At 37.2% G+C, this 21,939-nt stretch overlaps 1 protein-coding gene across 1 annotated transcript; it reads right to left on the reverse strand.

The window, feature by feature from the left end:
• Nucleotides 1-1,040: 1,040 nt before the first annotated feature.
• Nucleotides 1,041-12,734, reverse strand: LOC103713659 (ergosterol biosynthetic protein 28). The gene is made up of 3 exons (XM_008800662.3): nt 12,257-12,734; nt 8,907-9,113; nt 1,041-1,288 (listed from the first exon to the last, which is right to left on the reverse strand). Exons 1-3 carry the CDS (start codon nt 12,369-12,371, stop codon nt 1,218-1,220), a joined length of 393 nt encoding a protein of 130 aa, XP_008798884.1. The 5' UTR covers nt 12,372-12,734; the 3' UTR covers nt 1,041-1,217.
• Nucleotides 12,735-21,939: the final 9,205 nt, after the last annotated feature.

Consider the following 21,939-nt stretch of genomic DNA (forward strand, 5'->3'; position numbering starts at 1 on the left):
CCCATTGTTGGGTCTGACCCGAATTACCCATATGAGCCAAAAATAAGTCCGGCCCAAGTCTTATAGAAGTTTAATATTTTATAATATTGCTTCATAAAAAAAATGAGCTAGTTAAAAATTAGACTCTCCTATGATAAATGTAAATGATGCATGATACATTATTCTCAACTAAATTCATTTTATTTTGTCCTTTACTTGCTTGTTATTTCCTCTAAATAATAACATACAAAAATAAATTGATTCAGGCCTAAATTCGAGCTCTTTTTTGGATCTTGTTTGGGCTCAGGCTCAAGCTCGGGCTCGGGCCAATGACATACTCAAGCCCAGTCCAAAAAAACAAATAGGCTATATTTAAGCCTAAACCTCGTTTAAACTCTTTTGGGCTTAGTCCGAAGTCGGCTTGGCCCGAGCTCATATCTAGCCCCTAGATGGAAAGGACTACTTACCTCAATAAAAATTTAAAAAAAAAAAAATCACATCGTGTGTAAGATATAAATACCTTTGATGTGAGAAACACCTAATTTCATGACATGACTGATGAACGTTGCATGCTTTGAATTTTGCCATATATGAGAACCTTCATAATCATTAATAGTGGTGATAATGACAACAACCAAATCTCATCCCATGAAGATGGATCAGTTGCATGGCACAAATATAAACAGGAAGGCTCTACGAAAAAAAGCATTTCACAAGTTGCCAGCATATTTGATGATTATAAGATTATGTTAAATATAACCAAGTTCTAATAGCATGACTATATAAAGAAAATATGCATACCATTATGTGACAGATTTGCAAGCTATCTGATTCAAGTAAGACAAGCTAACATCCAGACTATAAGAGGGCGAGGGCGCACCAAATAACAAAACTAAATTTGAATCAACAGCAGCATTTAAACTAAAAGTGACCTTTAAAGTTAAAGATCGGTTTTAATCTAATATGCTGCTGTTGATTCAAAATTAGGTGTGCCCTTCCCCTCTTGTATTCTGGATGTCGTATACTAATTTTTAAAATGAATGCAAAAATTCATGCCAGCATCGATCAAAAAAGTCTAATGGACTTTTTAAGAAAATTCTCTGGAAATACATATCTGAAAACCCATCTCAAGGAAGAGTACATGATCATAATCATCTTGGGCAAATGAGAGTTTGCTGCCTAACAGAGAGAATGACATTAATTGGTATCTGAGTACATCTGCATCATATGCAAATGGTTCATTCTAGTTTTGAAGTAGCCCGAGGTTGATGTGCATTCCACTGTAACAACATCCACACAATTGATGTGCCTAAACGAAGAAGAAAGACAATGTCACAAGATAAAAAAGACGATGCAACAAGCTAAAAAAACAACAAATAAAATCATTGTGGAGGCATAAATACTGATTTGAGAGAATATCCAACAGAATTGAGTAAATATTAAGAACCATTATGCAATTACACCAGAGAATACACAGTTTCTCTGGAACCGGACTACTGCTTGCTGCTGAATCAGTCATCTCAACTTCTAGCCTAATTTTATAAATAGTTGATGACATCTCTGGAACTAGGTTGCTTGTGGATGAGAACTAATAGATAACCAATGTTGAATGGATAGACAAATCAACTCAAATAGGACAAGCCAATGAGTGTCCACGAGATGAAACATGGCGAAAACTTGAACATTGGAAATGCATGGAGTCATCAGTATGCATAATATTAACTCCATAAGCGATGCCAAAGGCAAACGTATGATGTTAAGAACTATATGGTTTCAAAGCGCCCAAGTACAAAATAGAAATCAGAGATCATATGCGTGTGTTACTCTATATATGAGAAAACTTCTATGAATGAATCCCCAAATTATAGTTTTTTTCTTGGAGATCTGGCCCCGACATGCATCATGATTATACACCTTTATCTGAGTTTACATAATACATGATCATCTGTAAGGGTTTCCTCTGGTTTTGTATTTTCTTGCAAAAGCTGCATCTCTCAAATGATTCAGATCTCATGATTGCTTGCAAGAGATCTTTACTGGAAATGAACACAGCAAACCTATGGAGAGGAAACCATAGACCACAAATCCCAGCAATTTTTCAGACCACACCCATAAACAGAGGGAACTTAACATCAGCTAGTTCAGGACAAGATACCTCTACTCAAGTGGAGAAGAGAAAGTGGGGAGGAAAAAAAGAAGGTAATCTGAATTGAGTCAATTATTAAAGATCTAATTCTGATACCATTAAATCTGGTACTTTTATAGGAAAATAGTTTTGCAATCTTTAATTCATATTACATGCCAAAACTGAGTTGATTTAGCATTCAATATAACATGTTAATTCAGCTGAAATTTATGTCATATAGCCACACCATTAATGGCATGTTTCAGTAAAGACAAGAAACTTATTAAATTAACATTTAGTCTGCAAGCATTTTACTTTTTACGCTAACAGAGAGCCTGAGCAAGATGGTTAAGATGAAGCACCAATCAATAGTGGGCACGAGGAGAGGATATTAGTACTTCACATTACACAAGCTTCTATTGTTTTCTCATGAGTTAAGCTCAGATGATTGTTCTTGGATTGTTGTGGACAAAATTTCAGACATTCGGAGGAATGGAATCTAAATCTTCTTTACAGGTTTTAGACCACAATGCCCTCTGCTGCAAAACTCGCCATTGGAGATCCACCTTTAGCACAATTTGGTTATGGCTTCTTTATATTTTCTGCCTCATCCATATAATAGCAGTAAATATAAAACAACAGGAAACTGAATAAACAACAAGTGGATAAATGGCTTGTTAGGTATGTTATGCATGCATATATACATATTTTTTGAGTTTATGCCCACAACTTTGAAGACTCTAATGTGCTACATTATGCAGTTTCAGAATATATTTGTATAATGTCTTAGCTGACAGGTACTTGATATGGGATGAAATGTGAAGACTGAGTCAGTACAATAATACTTAAGGATGAAAAGAGGCCATGATAAGATTGCTTCTACTCTTAATGAGGGAAAGGGGCACATAAGACACCATGGCCCCATTTGGCATTGCTGTAGATTACAAAGCTTTTGTCTATAGAGTTTTGGACTGTAGGGCTTTTAATAAAAAGCTTTACTGTTTAGAAACTATACTTTTGAAGTGCTGTAAAACTTTAACATCTGTTTGGTAATCAAACTGAGAAAATGCTTTTAGTATTAAAAAATAATAAAAGGCATTATATAGTACTTTCAATTATCTACTTATTTGAACTATCAAAAGTGTCATTATAAAATATTTTTAGTTGTAAATTATTTTTTGATATTAACCTAAATGATATAATAAATAACAAAATTTTAAATTTATTATGCTATTATATTTTATTATATCATTTTATTGTATTATAATAACCTGCTATATTTACCATCAAAAACTATTATTGTAAGCTATTGTTAAATCATAAGCAATTTTTAAATTATTTTTTAAAAAAAAATCATTGTTGGGTCTCAAACCCTGGTCTCTTACAAGAAAATAGCTTCTGGACGCATCACAAGTAGAGTTTTTACCCAAAAGCTACAAATTGGAGCTTTTTTCTAGTAGATGTTTTTCAACTTTTGGAAGAGACAAAAAGTTGCTTCAAAATCAAAATCACCAAAAAAGATTCTAGCCCTCTAAGAAGTGCTTTTGGCCATCCAAAAGCCATGCCAAAGGGGTCTACATTTCATAACATCCTTTTGGACACTATCTTTCCTCACCCCCTAACCCTACTGGTGATATCAGACTTAGTTGGAGATTTGCTTCACATAAGGGACTTATTGAGAAGCTAGCCTCGGGATAGTTCAGCACTTTGACCAGTCACCAATGGCATGGTTTTGCAAGGAAAAAAAAAGGGTTTACTGAAGGTCAACATTAACCCACGCTAAATCAAAATGTGGTGTCATGGGCCTCATGGCTAATAAAAACTCATAAGAATGAGAGAAAGACAAACTAGCAAATTAATTTTAACTGCACCCTTGTGAAAGGAAATATGACACAACTAGCATTTAACAGTGATATTTGGAACATATCATGAAATATTATAGCGGTAAATGGCTAAGCATACCGTAAAGTCGGATCTCATTTTATAGTACATTGATAAATATGCTTTTTCTCAGGTGCCCTCAGAAAGTTTTGCTAGAGCCATATCCACATGTAGAACCTAAACTGAAAGTACACCTTACATTAAATATCTTTCTTCTTTGCATTTTTAGCTGTCAGAGAGAATCCGATGACTCAAAAGTAGGAGATATGTTTCACATTTTATCTACAAGTGATCTAGGAAAAGAAGCTCATATGGGTATAGCAACATTAACAACAGTGCAGCCAGCTAGTAAGTTGCAACCATGAAGAAATGACTCCATCCTTTGCACAAAACCAATCATAAAGTATCGAGCTATGCTTGTAACTAACACAAGTAGAGCACCTATCTATGCCTGTAACTAATGCATGCGTGCATGCAGAACATGTACTGAGAAGCAACTAATATTGCTAGTAACTGGCAAACTCATTCGCGTGGATATGGATGTGCAGATATATCAAACATGATTGTGTAATCATAAAAGACTAACATGAAGTGCACACTTTCTACAAAATCAAATTCAAAATTTGATATTGATGTGATTAAGAATGTCTCTTGAGAAGTATTCAATTAAGAAAGACATTATCTTTATCCGTTAAAATTTTATAAGAGTTACAGGGTGAGTTAAATTGTTCAAGATATTGGACAAATATTAAGATAAAGCAGAATTCCTTTCTCAAATAGGTCACAAATAAGATCAAAGAATTGCTGGTTTCAAAAATTTCCATGCTTATAAAAAATGGCATATGTACCCTCATAATTTCTTTTGCCTTTTATTAATTATTAAGGTCTGCCGAACCAGTACCGGTACTTGTACTGGTCGGAAACGGGTTGGTACGGTACTAGCTCGATACTGGTTCGGTACCGTACCGACACGATATGTTTGGGTGTGTAGGTTCCGTACCGGCACACCCTTTTTTTTGGAATTTTTCAAGTTGATTTAATTGGTAATCAATCTTTTTAAACTTTTTTAATGATTTTAAGTCTAATTTGATGTTTTTTTGATATTTTTTTGATGTTTTTTGATATTTTTATAATTCCGGTTTAAACCTAAATCATGCATCTTATTATTTTAAAATGATACAAATCATAAAATGATTAGTGAGATATTGCATGCTACAAAAAGCAACATAAAATATCCTCAAATCAAGTGGTGAGATGAAAAATATAAAATAATACAATCAATTACATATATTTAAAATACAACATACATACCAATATCTAAAATCTCGTTGAGTAGTGATATCTCTGGTAGATATCTGCATCATTAGCATAGTCAGGAGGCACATCAGCCCACCCCTCTAAACAAGCGGCATTATAGTCTAGTATGTTCATCCTTCAAGAAACGCACTACGGATTATAAACACTCTCAGATCTCTCGCTAAAGCTCTAGCTCTGAGAAGTATTCTTTGGCTAATAAACTGGCTGATAAAACGGCTGTGAAGGAGCCCATCCGAGTAAGCCGACAGCAAAATTTGACTCGTAAGATGCTCCGAGCTACGTAGGATAGCAGTCACCGAAAAATGTCTCAGACGCACCATATCCATATCCGTATCCATATTGGTCATAGGTTGCCTGTGGCCGTGGATAATAGGATGCAATATACAACTCGGAACCTGATACGTCCATGGATCCTGCTCCACGTGTAAAATCATCAGCAGCTGCATCGTGTCCTCTTGAATGATCTCGAGGAGCCCATCTCCTATATACAATCGGATCTTTGTGAGCTGCACCAAATCGTGCAACGTGATTTCTATCTTGTGTAGCATGCATAAATAGAAACTCACCGGTGAATCAAAGACCAGCTTGCGGTTGTGTTTCATAAACAGTGAACTCATGTCTTCCACTCTCTTTCTGGCCAGCAGATCCATGACCACCAAAGCTACTGCTTTTGGTCTATGAATCTGAGTGAACTGACTTTTCGATACTCTCTATTAGGGCTGCAGGTGCCTTTTGTTTTTCATTTTTGGTGTGCTGGAAAGCTGCCTTCTTACCCTTCGTGCCACTCGCTGTCTGCTTACCCTTCGTACCCCTCTCTATCTGGCTAAGTTGGAAGGATATCTATCGCCCTCTTTTTTGAATTGACTGGTAGCGAGTGGCCTTTTCTAAACATCTCTCGATCATATCTCTAAGAGGATATCTCAAACAAAGAGTCATATAGTAATCGGTTCTCCTGTAGCTGATCAGCTAGAATGATGCGTAAAATATTGCTCCCTGCCTATTGTCTTGCATCGATCCTAGCCTTGTTGGCTACGAAACTAGTCGGTTGTGGAGACGATCCTTGCTCATCAAACTCTAGCTCTTGCTTTTGGCCCACAAGTCATCCAATCATAGGATCATTCTCATCGTCAACGAAAGCACTATTCATCGGATCTGTATACTTTAGCTCCAATTCCTCCTGAATGCACTTCAGCTTCAACTTCAGATTGTAGCGAACATATATAAGGTTGTTGAGGCGCGTCTGTGTCAAACAGTTTCTCTGCTTGTTGTGGATGAGAGCGAAGGTAGACCAATTGCCCTCACAACCATTCAAGGAGACTGTCTCGAAGAGGATTCGGATAGATAGCCATGTTAGTAACCATGTAACGTCAGGTAAATGTCCTCCTGATGTATAATATACCTGCATTCATACTTTTCTTACTTACGACAACTGTCGAGACTGCAAAGTTGTCAGTGCCCTCTCTAAATATTTTGGTCTGTGAAAAAATCGTATTGTAATATGTTAATAATTGAAGATACCAGTTAATTTACACATCACTTAAGTTAACTTACCTCTTTTAGACATAGGGCCACAACTTCTGGATCAGGTTTCATCTTATAAATCACATTACTTATTCTATTAATATTTGAAAAAATTAATTTCAGCTCAAATCCATGTAAGACCCAACAATGGATGCTACATGTATTTTTCTAGATCCGTGGGCATGCATCAAAAGTTACTTATTTCTTTTTTTTTTCAAATTTAAGTCTATGCTAATCGCATCAAAACTTGAATAAATGGACACTAAATTTGTTGAAGAGTAGCTTTCATACCCTAAATACGATCTAATTTTACAATTTTTTTAAAAAAATATTTTTTATATATAATATTTTTATTTTTAATCTAAAAATATAGTTTTAGTTTTTAAAAATTATATATAATTCAAAAATTAAAAAATTTTATGTCATCGTGTAGATCATCCATAGATCTACAACATATAATAAAATCAAGCCCAAATCAAAAATTTTGGCATAATCTCTCTTTATTTTGCAAATTGCGAGCTATTTTTTCAAGCCCCAAAAAAAGAGAGAATGAGATAGGAGAGAGAAAGCACGCCTTATTTAGGCTTGGATCTTTCTTCAATCGTGCTAAATCGGTGTAATTTTTACCGTGAGGGGAAGGAAAAAGCCGGAGAGCTTAGAAACGATGTTGAAAAAGCTGGTACCGGATAGTTACCGAGTTTGAACGGAACCAGCCTGTTCCAAAAAGTTCAAGCCGGTTCGGACCGGTTCGATTTGTTCGGGCCTTTTCTGGTTGATTTCAATCGGTTCAGAATCGATACCGGTCGGTTCGGGGCTAGAACCAACTCCAATAGGCAAACCGACCCAATTTTTCACAAGGTCGGCTCGGTATGGGCCAAACTGGACAGTTCGGTCCAGTTCGGCCTTCCTTGATTAACTTCTATCATACACATCGATTCAAACAAAGCTGAGTATCAAAATACTAACCGGCATTTCATGCTAGGCCAGTAAGAGCAGTTGATGTCTGTTGGCACCATTTGGTAATGTTAAGTTCATGCCAGCTGCCTAATTTGGTGATGTTAAGTTCATGCCTAGTTATCATTTATAGCAGGTTAGCCCATCTGGAAACATTTCAAGAATAACTATAGAATCAATAAGAAAGATTTAGAAGGATTTTAAGATACACAAAAATCGAACTTGCTGCAACTAGATTAGCTAAAGTATGTTTTTTTTACAAAAATACACTTATTCGTCTTCAAGAAATGCTGAACCGTTCCATACCAGCCGGTTCAACCCGTACCTAACCGGTCCTCTCTGACCGGTCCAGTTCGGCGTTAAAAAATGGTACCGGCCGGTACCGGCTAGGAATCGGTGCAAGCCAGTCGATACTATTAAAAAATGATACTAGCCCGTACTAGCCTGAACCGGCCCATACTGGTTAGAAACCGGCCTGTTCGCACCGGTTCCAAATTTTTTGGGGCTTTTGGATGCGTAAACCAGGCCGAACCAGTGGTATCAGTTCAGTTCAGTCCGAACCGGTACCGAACCAGTCCAGTGGCCGACCAGTACGCCTACCGATACCGGTTCAGCAATCCTTATTCATCTTATATTTTTAGGTTAGATGTTTTCAACAGATGGCTACAGACTGCAAGTCAATTGGGAATATTTAGCTTAGAGCATTGAAGTATATGCAAGGAATAGTGCACATTGCTGATTAGGCTTAAGGAAAAATAATTAAAATTTTAAAAGAAAGGAAAATAGAATCTGTCACAGATCTCAACATACATAGTTGGAAAACTTAAAGGTGTAAAATTTTTAAGATGCTATCAGGTGTTGGTAAGCATATCTTAACAAGAATTTCATACAATAAAAAACATGAAGTCTCTCAGTGAGTATATGTTTATATCATGAATTAAAACATGAAGTTCCATTGTTTGCTTAAAACATACAAATCTACAAGTTGGTTTGCTTTTAAGCATCACAAAACACAAAATGTTATCATTTCATGGAAAAAGCAAAAATGTTAAAAAGTATTGGAAATGGATTTTATAGATTTCAACACAGAATTGATAGCAAATGCAATGGAAAGATGATAGTGAGGTACCTGCAAATATTCCAACGGTTGTAAGGTTTGATACAGCCATTGTATGGTATATCAAATATTCAGTGAGAAAATGACCAAAGGCATAAATGAATGATAGAAAAGTAGCCAAATAAAGGGGCTTATTCTCAAGGTTGAATGCACAAAGAAAACAGAGAGTGCAGGTCAGAAGGGTCCAAATTCCAAATGTCCGCCCATGGACATCAGTCACTACAAATTAAAACAAAATGCCAGTTAGAAAAGACTATAAATTATCATTCATCAAACAAAAGAAATAAAACAGGTACAGAATTATAAGGCAGATGCACACTATTTCCTGAAACAAGAAGAAAATATTTCATGAAAATTTAGTCATGCACTCAGAAAAAAGCAAGCTGAATGACTAATTTCCCAATGTAGCACCGACCAGTGACAGTTATACTGCTTACCAGTCTGTTTGACCAGTTAGTTAGCACCATTATATTAGCAAAATAGATATTATTGGAAGTCCAAAGAATAAGGCACATGACATAGGAAAGATTTAAAGGTGCTTTGTTATTTAGTACTATGAAGAAGATTGTATCAAGAAGCACGCTATTCTTTACAGTTAATTGATACATAAATGTCTTGGTGCTATATAGAAAAAGTTATGAAACTATTCAACATGACATCTGGTCATAAAAAATTTGCCCAATCCCTTGATAAGCCTTCTCAACTTAGACCAATGCATTCAAAAACCTCACAAATCAATGCATCAAACTTATGCATATTCATATTAAAATCTAGAATTCTCCTAACCAAAAATAATAGTGGGCTTCCAGTAGATGTGAAATCATAAAGCAATTAAATGAAAAGATTATGTCATAATGGTTTGACAATATAAAGTGTCAAAAAGTATCATGGAATACCCTAATAATTCAAGTCTAACCCTAGAAGATCCCCAAAGACCTATTACCACCTATTAGAGAAACAAATAAGTGAAGCCTTCTTGTTGTTATTAAATCATCCCAGTAGGAAAGCTTTAAAAGAAGAAGTAAGGAAGATGACCATTCCTCATCCTTGAGAAAGGTAAAAAAGCTCAATTGTTGCTTGAATGACTTATTAGGGAGGCAATCAGAAAGAAGATTGTTGCTTGGAAGAGAAATGCAAGAAAATCTTGGAGATTGCCATCATCCTAGTGAAGTTATATCTATTGCTGGCCCTAAAATTGTATTTTCAAGAGGTTTGTAACAACATTTATCATATGGCAGTTTTTTTCTTTATCAGAGAAAAATGTAAGCACCAGGATGCCTTGAACAACTCCTTCCTTGTGTTCATAAGGACTCCTGTTTGATAGCATTTTAGTCTTTTCCTGGTCCATATCACATATACTGGAGTAATGCAAATAAAGGTGGAGTATGACTTTTCCTGGTCCAGGAGTTTGACTTTTCCTGGTCCATATCTCATATACTGTAATAATACAAATAAAGGTGGAATTTGATATGCTGAAGATGAGGCTTTTGATGCATTTGGAGTAAAATAAGACTCAAAATCCGAATCCAAGTAGAAGAGAGGTTTTAATTATGTTTACATGAAAACACTGATGCAATGCCATTTGTCCTGATATTCTTCACACCCTGAGAAATTGTTTCATGAAATACAGAAATAGCTATAAAATTTTCAGCATTACATCTTATCTTGAACTTCTAGCAGACAACAAGGCAAGTTCATTATGGTTATAATTAAAGACTAGCAACATTATCAATATTAACCTCACAAAATACAGAAGGTTATTTGCTTTCTTTAAAGTGGGATAAACTTTACTAGTATAACAGCTTCCACCTAATTCTTCACATTCTAATCATTGCTCTATCCATGATCAAAAAAAAAAAAAAAAAAAAAAGCAACCTACAGTTCAGGCATCTGGCTGCAAATTTGTTTTACAGTACTAATGAATAATTTCCAAGGCCAACTTATTTGATCCATTATGTTGTATATCTCATTTTGCACTCATTTGTTAAATAAATAAGACAGTCAGGTGAGGTAGAAGAATATGCCAGATGGAAGCAATAAAATTTAAACCCAAGAAACCCGTACTTTCGGAAGTTAGTCCACATGTCATAAATAAAGCATATGCAGTAGTGATCTGATCACCGAATCCCGATGATTTGTCATTCCAAACTACCTTCAGGTAACCAAGGGAACATCCTGCATTTTACGCGGTTGCGTTAGAAAGAGCAACAGGTTTCATCAGTTTCTTGTTCTTTTAGGCTAACTACCTTAAACCTTCAGTCTACTACTAATTCTCCTTTTTCAAATCTACCACAATAAAGGATTCCTCACTCTTATCATCTGCAGCCACGTAATTAAACAAATATAATTTGAAGCTTAATTAAAAAGGGCTGCTCCTAAGGACCACAGACACTTGTATCTCCACACAAAACAATATTGCATACCTCAAGCAACTTTGATAACTGATATAATTCTGTCAGTCTTGTCCCAGAGTCATAAATGCGATAAGAATTTTATTAAACCTTTGAACAAAACCTCTATAATATTTTTATATTAATTTTAAGATCTTCCTCCATGGCTTTCCAAAGCCTAAATAAAGAGAACATGGTTGTATCCACGCTCTCAACTAACTCCTCCAAACAGACTTCACCTGCAAAGTGCTGATAATTACCTTGCTTGCAAAGAGACCTCCCTTGAAATTTGTGTTAAACTGCAAAGTAAAAGCATTACATAGTTCATAGCCAAAGTGCAGTTCATAGAAAGAACATGTTCTATGAGGCAACTGAAGCAAAGTACTGTTGATTATGATTTATGAACCTTGCCAAGCATTTAAATTTATCCATCCCATTTGATCATTCCCATTCCAAAATTCATACATATTTGTTGGTTGAGCTATACCAAAGCATCCAATCCCATGCTCCTCCTGCCTCAAATATATCATGCTTCACTTGACAATCTCCTTTCTCAGAACTTAAAATCCTTCTTCTAGAGTAGCTTGACTCATTGCGCGGTATTTACTGACACATTGTGTCATAAAATAAGAACACATACTCCCAAAATGACGTCCGTGATTATAATTTAATAGCATCAAAATTTGGCGAACGGTAGATAACTACAAAATAGTAAGTGCTGCACACATTTGCAAGAAATTCAGAAATGTCACCAGACTGTGCAAAGATTGCTCGCTAAAAGCTTAAAGTACAGAAGTGCAAGTGTAGAGCGAAGCTGAGCACACAAAATATACACCATAGTGGACAAATGTAGCGGATCTACGTGAGATCTGGGAGATCTAAGAAGTCATTCGACCAAGCTATGGATGTAACGGGTACACAAAAAGAGCTACATTAGTGAGAGGGGGGCAACAAGATAGAGATAATACATACTCTGGGTTTGGGAGAAGACGGCGAGGCGTAGAGCCCAGATGTCGAAGAAGCCGAACCAGACGGAGGCGAGACGAAGCGAGCCCACCAGCATCAGCCACAAACCCAGCGCCCTCATCTCTCACTTTTTCTCTCAGAGGGAATTTCGCAAACAAGTAGCGAGCGGAGAAAAGGAGGGGTAGGTGTATCGGAGGGTGAGATCTGTGCGTCCACTTCACGCGTCAGGGCTGAGATGGCACGTTGCTTTATATAGTGGCACACGTGAGGCCCCTGCTCCTACGGGCTACAGTGACATTGACGCCACAGCAGTCGGGTTTTGCTCCGGGGCATGTGGTACGGGGCGACGGCCTGAAGGTGGACGGAGGTGATCAGATCATCTTATTTGATTCTATCCTAGTGATTTTATAAAATAGTGATCCCAAATCACCCTCTAAAATCACCATCGAACTTAGAGCTTATTTGGATAATTGGGCTAAATTCTATGTAGATTGAGCTAGTGCAACCAACAAAATCATAGAACCTACTAAATTTGGATAATCGAGCTTATTTGGACCAGAAGTAGCTTTGAAATAGACCGGTCCAATCCCATAGAAAAAAAAATGACCTGCTGGTTGGATTGGCCCAACCCACAAATCCCATATGATTTTCATCCCAATTATCCAAACATGCCCTTAGTGATATTAAACCCATTTTTGATGATGGTTTCTTAATAGGTTTCCAAGATTACCTTAGAGCAGGGACAAAAATATCTTAGTCCTGGTATATCATTATATCATTAATATACTATATCAATATTATATATTATATTATAATAATATTACATATATAGTATTTATGATATATATTATATTATAATATATTCCTAATCATATTACTAATTAGTTATAGTTTATAATTATAATAGTACTTATGCTCTATCTCAATAATCTAGCTCATGGCTAAGAGCATGCACCATATGGATCTATTTGATTAAACCAAACCAAAGCAGGCAAGAATCACAGGACGCTTGCTAGACTGAGTAGAGTTCAACTCAGATAAATCATAAATGGTGGAGACGCATGCCAAACAAGTAGAGTTTGATTAAGACATGGATACGCAAGCTAAAAGATCAAATGTTGGATGTGATTAACTACAAAGTATATAAATTTGGTGAATGGAAGAACGAGGCAACTAAATCAATCTCAAGTGTATATAACAGTATTGTAGGTTGAGAAAGGAGAGACTGTCCATGAGAACTATGCTAAGGCCGATAAAATACAATTATCGATCTGGCAATTGTTGTAGAGTGGCCGTGCTAGTGAACATGCATAACGGGAAGATAGTTGGCGGTAGTTACCAGAACCACCAAACATGGAGGCTAGACATAGATAACAACCATCAAAGGGGGTAGCTATCATGTTGTAGGGAAGTTATTATGTTTTAGTATAAATAAATGAAATTGTATTTTGTAAAAATTCTTCAACAATCAATCCAGTGCATTTTTATCTATCTTAGTTTTATCTACCAATAGAGTGTACCCTATAAGTAGATGTAACTTAGTTTTCCAATGTTACACTTCTTATCCTTATCGGTATCTATCTCCTTCGAATTGTGGTATAGCGGTGGCAAAAGTCCTTAACGGTCAAGGCACATGGATCTACGTTATTCTCTATCTTTCCTTCGATCATCATCATCATCCTTCTAGCTGATCCAACATCGGTGGTTTGCCCACGCACATCTATCCTTGCCATTTGGCTTGTCACCACTCTCTTCCGACACACCCAAATAGAACTCTGCTAATGGATCTTGCGGCACGTCCGGACAGAATGAAAAGATCGCCAACAAAATAGAAATATATTATTTACTTTATATTTATATTATAAAATTATTTAATAAATTACTATATTTGCCTTATTTTTTAATCAAAATAAAAAAATAATATCAAAATAGTAATGTACAAGAGTGTAAATAAAAGATATTAATTCTATAATAATAATTAATATATTTTATAGGATTAATAATTTGGCTATCAAAATTAGAACTAATTTGTGCAAACAATTGTACATATAAACTGCATGGAACTGATGCTATCCATTTGTATGTGTTTTTCTATGATTTATTTGAGAATTTTGTTTCGTAATTGTAGAATATATGAAATATATTAGGGATAGTTTTGATATTATATGGTGAGTAATCTTGGATTCCCATGACATACTAAAGAGGTTACTCGTAAAAACCAGAAATCTTTAATTACTAGGACATAGCATACTAGATACAGTGATCTTAGATCATTGGGATCAAATTGCTCTGGGATAATGATCATCAGTGATCCCAAATCACCGTAGTGATCCCGTTTGGGTCACCAAACGCTACTTTAGAGCCAGTGGTGGCGGTCCAAGACCTGACCCACCAATCCAAATAGAGTTGCGATTGTGCTTGCATAAATATGATTGGATTGGAACCAAATCAATATGATTGAATCCATTATCAAAGAGATCAAGTTCATATTTAAAATTTGATTTGTTTAACCTAATTAGATTTGTTTAATAATTGAACTAGATTAATTTGACTCATTTATGACCTATTTGTGGCTCATTTATGATCTATTTAATTGTTTTAAAATAAGCTCATAAGTCACAATACACTTGTCCTGACTTGACGTGTCTTGTTAAACTTATAGGAATCAAACCGAAAAACTTATTTATCAACTGCATCAAGTTCAAATTTTGATTTTGGGCCATTAATAAGTAGATTAAATTCGAGTTTACAATTTTTCTCTAAAACCTACGTCTTAACTCTACCAAATCCAATCCTACCCGATTCTTTGCAAGACCTAAGCAAGTATTTTGGTTTCACCTTCTCAATATTTTTAAGGGGAACTTGCTCAGCGGTCCATTTATTGACCGAACTTTAACATTAAATCCTTGTTGACCGGTTGTTTAACAACCGGTCCATATATATTTTAACATTGCTTTATGGGACAAAAATGCCCCCGCCTCTCCCATTCCCACCGAAGAAGGAGAAGAAAAAGGCAGCCGCCGGCCACGGCCCACCCTCTCCCGCGCCTGCCGCCGGCCACGGCCCACCCCCTCCCGCGCCTGCCGCCGCGCCCGCCGCCCGCCCCCTCCCGCACCCGCTGCCCCCTTCCGCGCCGCCGGAAATACCTCCGCCCCCACGGTGGGGAGGTGCCAAAGAAGATCGAGGAGCCGCTGCCCCCCCCCCCCCCGGTGGCCCCATCCTGCGGCCGCCACCGTCCGACCCCCTTCCGTAGCTGCCGGCCTCGCGAGAGGAGAAGGAAGAAGAAAGAAGGAGAAGGGAAGAAGAGAAGAAAAAAAAAGAAAAAGAAAAGAAAAAAAGAGAATGAAAGAAAAAGAAGAAAATAAAATAAAATAAAAATAAAAATAAAGTTAACTGTGTTCCTAGACAAGTTAACTGTGTTCACAGACAACTTAACTGTGTTCACAGACCTGGAGTTGACTCCTTAACAGCATGAGTCGACCCCTGCTCACCTGGAGTCGACTCTCAGGCTTTCCTAGACAAGTTAACTGTGTTCACAAACAAGTTAACTGTGTTCCTAGATAACTTAACTATGTACCTAGACAACTGTGTTCCTAGACAAGTTAACTGTGTTCCCAAACAACTGAACTGTGTTCCTAGACAACTGTGTTCCTAGACAAGTTAACTGTGTTCCTAGACAAGTTAACTTTGTTCCCAAACAACTTAACTGTGTTCCTAGACAAGTTAACTGTGTTCACAGACAACTTAACTGTGTTCCTAGACAACTGTGTTCCTAGACAAGTTAACTGTGTTCCTAGACAAGTTAACTGTGTTCCTAGACAAGTTAACTGTGTTCCCAAACAACTTAACTGTGTTCCAAGACAACTGTGTTCCTAGACAAGTTAACTGTGTTCCCAAATAATTTAACTGTGTTCCTAAACAACTGTGTTCCTAGACAACTTAACTGTGTTCCTAGACAACTTAACTGTGTTTCCAGACAACTTAACTGTGTTTCTAGACAACTTAACTGTGTTCCCAGACAAGTTAACTGTGTTCCCAAACAACTTAACTGTGTTCCTAAACAACTGTGTTCCTAGACAACTTAACTGCGTTCACAGACAACTTAACTGTGTTCCTAGACAACTTAACTGTGTTCTTGGACAAGTTAACCGTGTTCACAGACAACTTAACTGTGTTCACAGACCTGGGGTCGACCCCTGCTCACCTGGAGTCGACTCTCAGGTTTTCCAGAGAGCTATTTTTCTGCCTGATTTCAGGGGTCGACTCCAGCTCTTTAGGGGTCGACCCCAGCTCTTCAGGGGTCGACCTCAGCATAAGTCTACAATAATTTTCTAATAACACTTAACTGTGTGCACAGTCGAAATAACTGTGTTCTGGGATAGAATAAGTGTGTTCCGGGGTAGACAACTTAACTGTGTTCTCAGACAAGTTAACTGTGTTCCCAAACAACTTAACTGTGTTCCTAGACAAATTAACTGTGTTCCTAGACAAGTTAACTGTGTTCCCAAACAACTTAACTGTATGCTTAGATAACTGTGTTCCTAAACAACTTAACTGTGTTCACAGACAACTTAACTGTGTTCCTAGATAACTGTGTTCCTAGACAAGTTAACTGTGTTCCTAGATAAGTTAACTGTGTTCCCAGACAATTTAACTGTGTTCCTAAACAACTGTGTTCCTAGACAAGTTAACTATGTTCCTAGACAAGTTAACTGTGTTCCCAGACAAGTTAACTGTGTTCCCAGACAACTTAACTGTGTTCCCAGACAAGTTAACTGTGTTCCCAAACAACTTAACTATGTTCCTAGATAACTGTGTTCCTAGACAACTTAACTGTGTTCCCAAATAACTTAACTGTATTCTTAGATAACTGTGTTCCTAAACAACTTAGCTGTGTTCACAGACAACTTAACTGTGTTCCTAGACAACTGTGTTCCTAGACAAGTTAACTGTGTTCCCAAACAATTTAACTGTGTTCCTAAACAACTGTGTTCCTAGACAAGTTAACTGTGTTCCTAGACAACTTAACTGTGTTCCCAGACAAGTTAAGTGTGTTCCTAAACAATTTAACTGTGTTCCTAAAAAACTGTGTTCCTAGACAAGTTAATTGTGTTCCTAGACAACTTAACTGTGTTCCCAGACAAGTTAAGTATGTTCCTAGACAACTTAACTGTGTTCCCAGACAAGTTAATTGTGTTCCCAAACAACTTAACTGTGTTCCTAGACAAATTAACTGTGTTCCTAGACAAGTTAACTGTGTTTCCAAACAACTTAACTGTATTCTTAGATAACTGTGTTCCTAAACAACTTAACTGTATTCACAGACAACTTAACTGTGTTCCTAGACAACTGTGTTCCTAGACAAGTTAACTGTGTTCCTAAACAATTTAACTGTGTTCCTAGACAAGTTAACTGTGTTCCCAGACAAGTTAACTGTATTCCCAGACAACTTAACTGTGTTCCCAGACAAGTTAAGTGTGTTCCTAGACAACTTAACTGTATTCCCAGACAAGTTAATTGTGTTCCCAAACAACTTAACTGTGTTCCTAGACAAATTAACTGTGTTCCCAAACAACTTAACTGTATTTTTAGATAACTGTGTTCCTAAACAACTTAACTGTGTTCACAGACAACTTAACTGTGTTCGTAGACAACAGTGTTCCTAGACAAGTTAACTGTGTTCCTAGACAAGTTAACTGTGTTCCCAAACAACTTAACTGTGTTCCTAGACAACTGTGTTCCTAGACAAATTAACTGTGTTCCTAGACAAGTTAACTGTGTTCCCAAACAACTTAACTGTATTCTTAGATACCTGTGTTCCTAAACAACTTAACTGTGTTCACAGACAAGTTAACTGTGTTCCTAGACAACTGTGTTCCTTGATAAGTTAACTGTGTTCCTAGACAACTTAACTGTGTTCCCAAACAACTTAACTGTGTTCCTAAACAACTGTGTTCCTAGACAAGTTAACTGTGTTCCTAGACAAATTAACTGTGTTCCTAGACAACTTAACTGTGTTCCTAAACAACTGTGTTCCTAGACAACTTAACTGTGTTCACAGACAACTTAACTGTGTTCCTAGATAAGTTAACTGTGTTCCTAGACAAGTTAACTGTGTTCACAGACAACTTAACTATGTTCACAGACCTGGGGTCGACCCCTGCTCACCTGGAGTCGACTCTCTCAGGCTTTCCAGAGAGCTGTTTTTCTGCCTGATTTCAGGGGTCGACTCCAGCTCTTCAGGGGTCGACCCCAGCTCTTCACTAAGACTTAACTAATAACACTTAACCGTGTGCACAGTCGAAATAACTGTGTTCTGGGGTAGAATAAGTGTGTTCCGGGATGATTTAAATATGTTCCAAGCTTATTTAACCGTGTGTCATGTTAGATTAAGTGTGTTCCAAACTTATTTAATTGTTCCAAACTTATTTAACTTTATTTTTATTTTTTCCTTTTTTTCTTCTTTTTTTTTCTTTTTTTTCCTTCTCTTCTTCCCTTCTTCTTCTTTCTTCTTTTTTCTCCTTCCGCGAGCTGGCGGCACACAGTTAAGTTGTCTGCGAACACAGTTAACAGGACTGTGCACACAGTTAAGTGTTCTTAGAAAATTGTTGTAGAAGTGAGCGAGTCGACCCAAGATTCACACGAGTCGACCCCAGCAGAGCAGGAGTCGACCCCAGTTCAAACTTTTTCTTTTCTTTTTCTTATTTTTCTTCTCTTCTTCCATTCTTCTTCTTTCTTCTCTTCCCGCAAGGCCGGCGGCGCCGGAAAGGGGTTGGGCCACGGCGGACGCTGGAGGAGGGCGGGCCGTGGCCGGCGACAGCCGCAGGACGCGGGACAGCGCCCTTCTTCCTCTTCTTCGGCACCTTCCCACCATGGGGGCAGGGGCGGAGGCATTCCCGGCGGCACGGCCGCGAGAGGGGGCTCGGGAGGAGGCGAGCCGGGCCGGCGGCGGCTGCGGGAGGGGGCAGGCCGCGGTCGGCAGCAGCCGCGGCTGGGAGATTACAGTTTGGAAAGTCTCTGAAATTCTTCTTCTTCGGAAGGATGGGAGATCATGAGGGAAGGGGCATTTTCGGTATCTTATTTCAAAATAAAAGGGGCTCAGGGACCAGGAATTACAGTTTGGAAAGTTTCTGGACCGGTTGTTTTAGATTTAATTAACAAGGACTTTTTGTTACAGTGGAGTCTTTAGAGGGATGGGAAAGTCAATTACCCTATTTTTAATCTTGGCTACCTTCCTTGTCAAGTTTATCGCCGATACTTTTATATATATATATATATATATATATATATATATATATATATATATATATATATATATATATATATATATATATATATATATATTGATGCGAGAAATCATAACACACATCAATGGCATAGCAATATAAGAGAAGAACCATGCTATGCAAACTAGACATACTAGAGTTGCATGCAATGCATGCTCATACTTGGTGCAGGCACAATGAAGACCACATGAAATCAATCTTATTGACCTCTCTTGCAAAATGTGCACAACTATTGAAATTTCTGCTTGAGAAATTCGGGTTGGGTCCGCTGCTGTGAGGGCATTTATTGCCATTCCTTCCATAGTGCTACTATTGATCAACACCCCAAAATAGGGCCTAACAACACTGACAAAGGACTTTCCTCTTCGCCGCACAGGAAAGGAAATGAGAAAGAAAGGTGGAGAAAGTGATCATGCTACCAACCCTTCTGATTGATTTCTTTCCTCTTTCGATTTTTTTACTCTATTTAAAACCCTCTCTCCTACCTCTCTGAACTTATCTTCGATGCGTGTCTCCTCTCACAAATCTCTCTCATGCTTAATGTTATAATATCATTCTTACCAACTTGAATAGAATAAAAAAAAAATTTAGAGCCTGTTTAGATGATTGGGATGAAAATTTTATGGGATTAGTATGTTGGACAAGTACAACCAGTAAAATTATAGGATTACAGGCTGGGTTAGGTCTATATTCATAAATATCCATGAGTAGTTTAAGAGTGAGCCGGCCCAAATCCCGTAAGGAAGAAAAAAAAACCTCCTAAGGTATATATTCGGATATCATAGAATTTTCAACAGAATCCTCCAAATAGGCTCTAATTGGATCTTCAAATACCATAGTCTCAAGATATTCCAAGACTCTTTCAATATCACCTACATTTGCTTTCAGTGACTGCTTTTATGCAAATGATTCTTAAATCTTTGAGCAAAAATTAAGATTTTAACGACCATAGTTTGTCTAGATATAAAATCAGATATTGCCTTTCGACTAATTCCATTGTTTATTGCAATCCCAGCTTAAAGAATTCAGGCTTTAGTTATTTGCCCATGCAATCTTAAAGGATGAGCGTGACTACGAGTTGTTAATTCATGATTATATATGCTCTATTACAAGTTCAGATACAAAGTAACTACCACTTGGAAAAAAAATTTATCCATGGCTAACTACCATTTAGAAGAGCTGTTTTATCCATGGCAAACAATTCGGCCTAGTATCACAATAGGGATTCCATATATTTTCATCTTGTTTTTCCATCCCATAATAGACTGATGAATATAATAGAAAATTCTATCTTTTACTTCAATAAAATTTTTCAGATTATGTCTCAAACTCCTCCATTCACCAAATTCCATCTCATAGGCATATTTATTATAGAAATCGTATGCATCTTACTCAAATTTCAAGCCAACCTTTGGAATCCATTCTATGATTGTTATTTGTTCCGATTCAACTATCTCATTTTCTAGATTGTATATGTTGTTAATATGTACTTACATGAATAAAATAATGATGAAGTTTGTTCTTTTTCATCACTTCCAAGCTAGATGGCACCAATCCTCTCAACAATCGTGATCTTAGTTACCAAGCCTCCTTAATATCGTCTCTTCAGCCCAAAATGAAGCCTTAATCAGGACAGTGACTCAAGAAGAAATCGAGGAGGTTTTGAGTGATGTGCATCCAGACAAAGCACCTGGTTTTGATGGATTTCCCCCTTTCTTCTATACGGAATTTTGGTACATCATTGACCATGATGTTTGCTTAGCCATCAAGCATTTTTTCAGGCATGCCTCCATGCCACAATCATGGAAAGATACTTATATCACCCTCATTCCTAAAAAACCTTCCCCCTCGCATGTTCATGATTATAGGCCTATTAGTTTATGCAACACCTTCTATAAGATTGTTGCCAAGATTCTTGTTAACCATCTTAAACCTATTATGCCTGCCATTATTTCTTTAAATCAGGGTGCCTTTGTTCCAGGAAGGAATATAGTCGAAGCCTATGTTTAGCACAGGAAGTTATGCATTCTTTTCATAGAGCTCCACGGACCAAAAGCCTCATGGCCATAAAAGTAGATATGGAAAAGGCTTTTGATAAAATCAGTTTGGCAATTTCTAAATTCGGTCTTGCTCCAGCTAGGTTTTCACCCTACTTTCATTGCATGGATCCACCAATGTGTCTTTCATTGTAGATTGCACTTTTAGTTAATGGGAATGGTTTTATCCATCAATGGGTCTACGTCAAGGCTGCTCGCTTTCACCTTTTTTTTCAATTTTATGTGCACTAAGATCTTCTCTAGTCCCCCCATCTCTCATCTCTTATTTTCTGATGATTGCCTCCTAGTGGCTAGAGCCACTCTTCGAAATGGCCTATGCCTGAAACTATTGTTGGATCTATTTTGC

The sequence above is a fragment of the Phoenix dactylifera genome, unplaced genomic scaffold (genome assembly GCF_009389715.1).
Source record: "Phoenix dactylifera cultivar Barhee BC4 unplaced genomic scaffold, palm_55x_up_171113_PBpolish2nd_filt_p 000503F, whole genome shotgun sequence".
Lineage (NCBI taxonomy): Eukaryota > Viridiplantae > Streptophyta > Magnoliopsida > Arecales > Arecaceae > Phoenix > Phoenix dactylifera.